The 8955-nt window shown below is 38.2% G+C and overlaps 1 protein-coding gene across 1 annotated transcript; it reads right to left on the bottom strand.

The window, feature by feature from the left end:
* Nucleotides 1-3080: 3080 nt before the first annotated feature.
* On the bottom strand, nucleotides 3081-6321 carry LOC108370096 (uncharacterized). Its single transcript, XM_017625354.1, has 2 exons — nucleotides 5803-6321; nucleotides 3081-3994 (listed from the first exon to the last, which is right to left on the bottom strand). Exons 1-2 carry the CDS (start codon nucleotides 6229-6231, stop codon nucleotides 3380-3382), a joined length of 1044 nt encoding a protein of 347 aa, XP_017480843.1. The 5' UTR covers nucleotides 6232-6321; the 3' UTR covers nucleotides 3081-3379.
* Nucleotides 6322-8955: the final 2634 nt, after the last annotated feature.

The following is an 8955-nucleotide window of genomic DNA, read 5'->3' as shown; positions in this document are numbered from 1 at the left end:
ATGTTCGGCTCCGCCCGAACTTAGACTTTCTTACTTGTTTTTTAAGTAAACTCTTAACTTTAAGTTAGTTTTTGGCTTTTCATTTAAATTGTTAAAGATTCTAGATTACGCATGCCATTTAAACACCCTGTGCACTTAACAACTGAACCGCTTGCTTCAAAGTGATGTATCATCGCTCAACACAGAAGCGATTGCATTTTGCACTGTACGTTTGATCAATGTATGTATTAAGCTTTGAACACGACTTACGAATTTTCAGTCTAAGCTATGCAACAGAGTGTTAATGGAAACTGGTGTTAATTGCAAATTAAATTTTTAGCCCAGAAAACGTTTAAGCCAGTAAAGATTTAAACTAGAAATAAATACTTTTTTATTTTCCACAGCAGAAGTTTCAAATTAAGAAATACGTACGGCGTACGCACATATGTCTTTTTAAATGCATGAATTACATGTTCAAGCAGATGGCGACCCTACTGGTAGCAAAATTTTGATAGCCAAGGCAACTATCATTGGGCAGTGTTAAAAGCACCAAATCGTATGTACTTTTAAAGCTTGCAAAATATGCCGCTAGATGCCACCTCAATCATTAAAGTAGAGTTACAGGTAAACAGGGCTGGCATGAACATAGAAATTAATTAGGAAACGTTGGGGAAAGAATTGTGGAGCTAAGGGAAGCGAGATGTATTTTCTTTAAATAAAATATCGTCACCGAAATAGTAAATGAGTGCGAATAGCTTGAAATGCTGGTTGACGAGAAAAAACGTCCGAAAATTTAACCTAAAAGTTAAGCGACTTTCCGAAGGTTTCGAGACAAGGCCAGGCTCCTATAAGAATAATTAGGGTGGCCTAGTGATCGATTCCACCTTTTGAACGATTCGAACATTGAGAGTAGTTTAAAAGATGAATCAGATCCCCCAGTCGATGACGATGGAAGCAATGTCCTACCGCCTGACTATGGCGAGGTACGAATTGCATCTATAGGGCTAAAAATGCTACTTTAGCTGACGGTCCACCAGCTGAGCTATTCAAATACGGCAGCGAGGAGTTATTAAGGTACTCAAGTGCATGCATCAACTTTTATGCAAAATATGGCCAGTAGAATGCATGCCCGTCAATTGGAATTTAAATAAGTTCTGCCCTATTCTTATATGTGCGCCAACCGCGGAGTCTTCCGTCTAAGCGTCGGACACAAGGCCTTATCAATCGTGTTGTGTGAAAGGCTGCAGCACATCATAAACGAACTGGGTGGCTTTTGACCTAGTATCCACTATACGCCAAATATCAGACGGTGGGGCTGTATGAGCTTTACATAGTGGAGTGAATTAAAATACAGCGGCTCCGATTGCTTGGCCACGTCATTCGAGTGGACGATTTATGGTGGAATAGGTGTCCTCCTTTGGGTTGGAGATATTAGGTGGAGAACGACTTAACTCCACTTGGCGTCAGTTAGCAAAGAAGAAAAACGCCTGGCGCTCTTAATTGGCCTCTAAAAATTAAGAAAAAGAAGATGAAGCGAAAGGAAAAACCCCAGATAGTTTCAAACAAAAACAAATGTTTTTGTTTGGTAAAATAATTCAAATTTTCAAGGCCCTTCTTTTTAATGAAATATTAAATTTACATTTTAGTAAAGTTAAAACAGCGGAAATACCTCGAAGACCAATCAGTCTCTCATCGTTTATACTGAAAACGTTCTAGAGGCAGGTTGACCTGCAAATAAGGAGTGGTTAGAAGAAGCCTTCATTCATAAAGATTTTGCGATAGGTGCCTTCTTCGATATCGAGGGGGCTTTTAATAATGTCCTACCGGAGACAGTATTTAAGTGGTTTGATAAGCTTGGGGTTGAAGTCAGTCTTTTTCCCGCAGAGAGGTGTCCTCTCACTCTTATTCTGGGTCGCGATGGTGAACGATCTAAATACTAGAGGAGCTGGAGAAACGCGGCTTTCGGGTAATTGCCTACACAAACGTTTTAGCGGTACCCAAAAATGGTTACCAACTTGGCGGCCTCGCCGGCAATCACAGTAAGACGGAAGTGGTCTTATTTACTAGAAAGTATAAAATCCTTGATGCTGTTCTTCCCTCTGTTGGAGGTCAGCGCTTACAGCTTTCTGACAAGGTCAAGTACTTGCGCTTGATTCTTGCCAAGAAGTTGTCGCGGAGACCAAATATCGAGGAAAGGGAAAAGAAGGCATCAGTAGCCTTATACTGTTGTAGGGGAGCTATTGGAAAGAGATGGGGTATTTCGCCATATGTTATCTATTGGCTCTACAAGACCGTAGTCAAGCCCATTATGTTTTATGGCACCCAAGTCTGGTGGAACTCACTTGAAAAGGCTACACAAGCTAAGCACCTGGAGCACGTAGAACGGGCTGCTTTAATTGGTATTAGTGGGCACAGCGGCGGCGGAGTCACTGCAGTTAGGGAGGTTAGCATTTATTATGATATCGAAGCGGGTATCAGGGCTTTAAGTGCGTTGAAGGTGTGCTATAAGTTGGTTAAGGAATGCGTCGCAATGCTTATCTGTTACAGTGAGATTGCAGGGAACCGTGTGGTTGACGAATTGGCTATGGTACCCTTGAAACGTTATCGCCGGATAAAGAGCGGCTGGGGGTGCCATTGATTACATGTGCACATTCTTGGGTAGATAGGCCTCATGTACGCTCAGCGAGCGCTGGGGGAAAACGAGGACAAGGGGTGGGTGAGGGCACACCCCACACTTAAAAAGGCACAGCTCTCACTCTTGGTGCGGGGTTACTGTCCAATCGGTATTCCCGCAGTAAGGTTGAACATATTACCTGGTCCCGTTAGGTTGAAGTACTCTGGCTTTCACATAATGGCATCGGGGAGCTCTGGGGCATTGGGTGCCGTTGAGAATGTGGTATCACAAAGGACAATCTCCCAATTGTCTAAGTGAGTTCCTCACATATGGGGCTGCTACCTAACCCTAAGCTAAAATAGCTTATTTGTGTAAGAAGTTTTCCTTCAACGAATAAATAATAATTCTTTTATGAAATTTTTGTTTTATTTTTTATTACTTTATCAATTTAAAAATTTTGTAAAAAAATACTATGCATATAAACGTACATATAATCTTTGGCATTTGAGTTAATATAAATCCATAATTTGTATTCTTTAATCATAGCATTGGAAGCAGTTAGTTTACACACATTTAATTCATACTGGTTTTTAATAATCATAAACTTACGACTAATTGTAGAATTATGTAAATGTAAAGGACTACAAACTAAAATTTAGTCTTTACCTATTACCTCCTTTTACATTAAAATTTTCGTTACTTTCTATTAAAGCAGAGACCTTTTCTTTTTCAATTGTTAATTAAGCAAAAACTACCCATCGCTTAGTCTAATACTTGTCGCTTCCCTCACCACGGCCGCCAGACATCACCCATTTGCTGCAGCTCAGCTTGCCGTTCCAATTCCGCGCTGCTGTAATCAGACTGCGGATCGACAGGCTGCTGGTGGTGGTATTGCGGTTGTAGGTATTGTTGACTATGCTCCAGCTGCCCACCGCCACTAAGCACTTGTCTCAAGCGTTTTCGTTCGAAAATTTGTTGTCGTATTTTCAGTAGAATATCACGTTTGTCTTGGTGTTGTTGTTGCGCTTGTTGTGGCTGCTGATAATTGTGCGAGTTTTGCGCTAATTTTTCATATACCTCAGGAAGTAAGTTGGAATTGGGCAGAGTATTGCTGCTCATAGTTATACATTTATCGGTTAAAACTGTGTGCGTTGAAAATGTTTCTGATTTAAGATTTGTTTGTCTTCCGGTGCGTGAACTGACTTGTAATGAAGTGGAGTTGTTGTTGTTGTATTTAATTTGTGCTGATTTGCATTCATTGCTTATGCTTTGAATTGCGTTGTGAGATGTTGTATATTCATAGTCTGCGGGCATTTGTTCATCTTCCACAAATTCATTGGCTTCTCTAAGAAAGTTCTCATAATATCTGCGCGCATTCATTTCCTGATTCTGCTGGAGTTGCTGTAAATGGTTAGGAGAAAATCGAATTTTGAGATTATACATAATTTGACAAAGATGCAAGAAAGATTATAATTTGTATATGATTTCTTATTTTTAGTAAAACCCCAGTAAAAGTGAAATCAATACCGAAAAAGTGTTTGACCTTGCGGTTCGGAGATGAAATAAGACTTGCTGCTACTGTACAGGGCAAACATTTTTGTACTAGGACTATGATAAATATATGCATATGTACATTAGACTGGTTCACAAAAATCTAATTTTTTTTTTTAATTCCTTGTGAAATATTTGCGGGACTGAAAAAACGCCCCAAAAAAGTCGCTCTTCCCGAATCAGGATTATTAACTTAACATACGTCAAAAATATGAATACCCTGACGTTTTGAGGATTTTCTTTGTTAATATTGTCCATGACAACATTTTTTATTTGTTCATAAAAATACAGTTCATTTAACAGAGAAAAACAGCAGAATAAATTTTTTTCAATTTCATATAGCACTCGTGAAAATTCAAGAAAGACAAAAAAAATTTTCAACTTTTCAAAGAGATATAGCGAGTTTAATTGAAAATTTCGCAAAAATTGGCTGCTGTGAAAAATCAGGTTTTTTGGCTTTTTCGACATAAAGGCATCAGTAAAAACTTGGTTAAAATTATCTTTAAATATATTTTTGAGTATTCTATCGATCACGATTGGTTTGAACCGGTTTATTTGATCCAAACACCTCTCTGGATTTTTGGGCATAATCCGCAGGCCTAACCCCCCCAATTCGTGCACATAAATCCAAAAATAAAGTATCGATTTTATATGCTTTGGTTGGCCTGTTTGTATGATTAGTGGTAAAACGTTAGTTGATGCAGCGCTTTGAAAAGTAAAACTGTAATGCTAAAGTTTAAAAGAACGCCAAAAGCCATATAGCTATTTCAATTTTGTAAAATGGGTTTTTCTTCCACGGGTGAGTTCTACGTAAGGTATAATTTAAAATTTTTTTTTTAATGTTCAGTATTTAATGAAATATTCAAGTGAATGTTTTAACAAAAACAGTTTGAAAAAAGACATAAGTCATTTTCTCTAAGTTTCGCCAATAAAAAATGTATGCTTATTTCAAAGTAATTATATTTTAATCTATAATACTAAATATTGAATCCGACCGTGGCCGACGTTTTGTTTAAGACGCGATTTTGTACCATATAATATAAAAGTTTCTCCGAAGATGATTTTTTACAACTTTTTTTCACCCAATTTCGTGTGTATCCGCTTTAAAATAAAAATTATCGAAAAAGAAAATTTGATTGATAATTTCCACATATGGTTGCCAACGTTTTGTTAATTACTTACACAATAAGTTACATAAATACAACAATAAATTTTTTAAAAATATTTTTACGAAAAATTTTTTGCTCAAAAATTTTGTGGTTAAAATCGTTTTTATTTTGAGATTATTTTCTTTAATATATTTGGTTTTGCGTGATCGTTATGAATGTTCTGTTGAAGAGATCACGCATAGACTTGCAACATGTTGCCAAAGTTGTTGTGCAACATTTTTTTGCTATGAAAAAAACGATATACTTTTTGTGTGTTATATTTCTTTACTAAATTTTGATCCTTTTGGTAATCTTGCACTTTTTTGTTTCACACTTTAAAATATTTTCTTGTTTCATTATACTTTTTTCTGGAATTATTCAAATTCAAGCCTCAAAAACTAATTTATAATCACTGCTCTGCTTTTAAAGTATACTAACGCTTAAAAAAACTGTAAATCACTTCGCTTTCACTTTCACTTTCACCTTCCACTGTAATGTCTATCGTCTCACCTTTGCTCTGGATTTTTCCGCCAGAAATAAGCAAAGTTGCATTATATGTTCTGCGGTAAAATTTTGCGTTTTATCCGTCGCCGCTGGTGTTGCATCCATTAGTGGTGTGCATGCCTCACTACTCACTACCGCTGAGGCTGGTTGATTTGATGACTCAACATCAGTGCCACCATTATTATCGCCATCATCAACCGCCTTCGCTTTGGTCATATTCATTTTAATGTCTCTGTACTTCAATGCTTTGTATGTCAAACCCATTTGTTTGTTTATATTTTTTATTTGTATATCCACGTGTGTGTGTGTGTGTGTGTGTCTGTGTTGCCCACAAAGTAAGAGCAATTGTAATGATTTGTATATAAATTGTATTTTTCCGAACGCACGTACGCACGCACTGTCGAAATCCTTCCGTACTGCACAAAATCCACGCATGGAATGTCGAGATTTTCAAACGAGTCACTATCCTTATACCCACACCAAGCACTCGCGCTCTTGCGCCGGCAGCTAACTATGTACTCGTACACACACCATAGTCCGCAGCCAAACAAATACACAAAAAAAATATTTGTGTGGAAAGCGAAAAACATAAACATTTCCCGCCCAAAATAATTTTCAAGCGAACAACAACAACAACAGCAGCAGCTCCATATGTACATATGTATGCATTTAAATTTATATTTTCCCAACAATGCCACATTGCTGCTTAAGAAGGTTCTCAACGTTCCCCCAACCACACTTCACTCTGCACCCACTCCCTCACTCTGTAGGTTTGTTCTTTTTTTAGGAGCTCCTAGAATTATCGTTGCTGCAGCATCTCATGTGCGCTGCACTTTTGAACGATTTATTTTCTTTTGATTTTCCCTTTTGTGCATTTAAAAGTATTTTTGGTTCAATTTTGAGTTATTTTTTTCGCTTTAACGCCACATTTTTTAATAATTTCAGTTGTACATACATATGTACATACATATGTAGTAGATATAGCGGCCAGAATCAAATTTTGAGTGGCAGCATTGAGACGAGAAAAGATTAAAGCAACAACAACAAAACATAAATACACTTTGAATAGGCTGAAACAATGCCACAGAAACACATGTTTCGCGTCTGCGTCTGCGTTGACTAAAAATAAATCACAACAAACACACGCGTGCAACATATGCAACATACACTCCTACATATATGTAAATAAATACGTATTATTAGTGTACTGTGGACTCCCCTGCAGGGAAAATCACTGGTGCCCTTCAAGAAAAGCGAACAGATAGACGGTGGCTTGCAGGAAAGGCCCAATCAATTTCTATTAGAAGCTCATGATAGAGATAAAGATTTGAGGCACAAAAACTTGTGGAATAAAAAAGTTGCTCCCCATCACTCAAATACCCTCTTACGACGAGTTTTGAACCTTTTAATTGGAACTCGGAAAATTTGGACTCGGGAAATTTTGGAGGTATGATGAGCAGACATTACAGGCTTCGTCGGTGTGGCCTCACTCATAAAATAAAAACGACACCAAAAACGCAGGATAGACCGTCACTGAAACTTCCTATAGTAATCAAATTAGACGGAGTGGATTATTGAGCTCCAAACCAAGAACACAGTGGCGGACAAGCTGACGACACAACAACAAGCTTATACCAAAGGTAAGTCAACGGACACAGTGTTCCATAAGATCGTGGCGCTTATAGAAAAAACACTATCATTCGAGGAATACAGTCCTGTAGTATTCCTAGACATAGAAGGCGCTTTCAACTACATTTGACCCTCACCGGTTATTACCACACTGACCTATCTGGGCGTTGATTGACAACTGGCGACGCTTGTAAACCAAATGCTAAGATGCATGGTAAGTTCGGCCGGACCTGATGGGGTTATCGATGGGAAGTTTTGTCAGTAGGTGTACCTCATAAGACGAAGTCATCAGAGACATAGACGAGGAGCTTCGTATTCGCCATGTAAATGATACTACGCATATACACCATGGGGAAACAAAGTGTCAGACTTCGGATATAATCTTGATGCGATTATCATGCCGAAAGTAGTGGAATATTGCGCACCAACAATGTCCTTCGACAAAGGGTATAAGGTAGAAAGGGTATAATGTAGAAGATCACTTAACGTAATGGTAGAGTAGTTTACTATCCACCTAGTATGGGTGCTGGGACAAAGAGATATACATACATACTAGCACTGAGATAGCGGACGAGCTGGCATGGAAGGGCACTTCCTTTCCGCTTCGCTGTCTGGGAAGAGGTTGGGAATACAGGTACTCATGATACTTGTGTTACCACAACGAGGCTGATGATGGGCCTAAGTGCGGTACTGTATCCACCATCCACCTAGTAAATTAGATATGATAAACTCTCAAGAAGGATAATGGTTTTTGTAGAGGCCGGTTGGCGCCTGAAATGCTAATGGCTCGGATTTAAGACAGATCAGACGAGCAAAAGTAAAGATTAGTGGGCCGATAATTTGATTTCGGAAGTGAATTTCAACTACATATCACCTCATCCATGTAAATCACAAAGCTGAACTTGACAACATCATCTTTCGACAGCCTATTAAGCCTAATCTAACCCAACGCATTTCGGTCTCATTTCGACTGATATAACTACATGTTTATCATCATAAATTACCTCAAACAAAGGGCTTGAGACCCCCGCTTTTCCTTTTTCCGTGTTGTGCGCTGGTTGACATTTCATAATTTGTCAAGTGGTTTCTTGCGGGGCTGTATGTCATACGAATATAAATATTGGTTTCCTATGAATGTGACCCCATGTGCTTCATAATGCTGCACCATAATATGAAAATACTGTACATATTTGACAATGGCATTGGCATAGGAATTTGTTTTTAAAAAATCTGAATTAAAATTATGACCCATTAAAATTATGGCTTTTCTTGGGTTGTTTAGTTGGGTATTGGTATGTATCCAAAGTAATATTTTAAATAAATTTTGAGTTGAAGCTTTTGAATTTTGTGTAGCAGTTGCAATGTGGTGACCACAAATATTTCTCTAAAAGTTCGTTGGTTATTGATAGAACCACTTTTTGGTGGGAAGCCCTTATAAGCGAAGCAGAGAAGCGTGAGGCTATGAACGGTTTTTCTATTACAGAGCATGTCAAAATATAAAACTTCTTTGAGAGAGTTTCACCGCTCACT

Source organism: Rhagoletis zephyria, unplaced genomic scaffold, assembly GCF_001687245.7.
Source record: "Rhagoletis zephyria isolate East Lansing unplaced genomic scaffold, Rhagoletis_zephyria_1.1 Rzeph_scaffold_04007, whole genome shotgun sequence".
Lineage (NCBI taxonomy): Eukaryota > Metazoa > Arthropoda > Insecta > Diptera > Tephritidae > Rhagoletis > Rhagoletis zephyria.
Note: the sequence above shows the minus strand (reverse complement) of the source record. Positions and strands in the feature narration are given on the sequence as shown.

Bases quoted from the DNA above. Each gene is read 5' to 3' on its own strand.
- LOC108370096 (XM_017625354.1), bottom strand. From the start codon at position 6,231: ATGCGTGGATTTTGTGCAGTACGGAAGGATTTCGACAGTGCGTGCGTA. The intron at 3,995-5,802 runs GTGAGACGATAG...AACCATTTACAG, and splicing joins CGGAAAAATCCAGAGCAAAG to CAACTCCAGCAGAATCAGGA.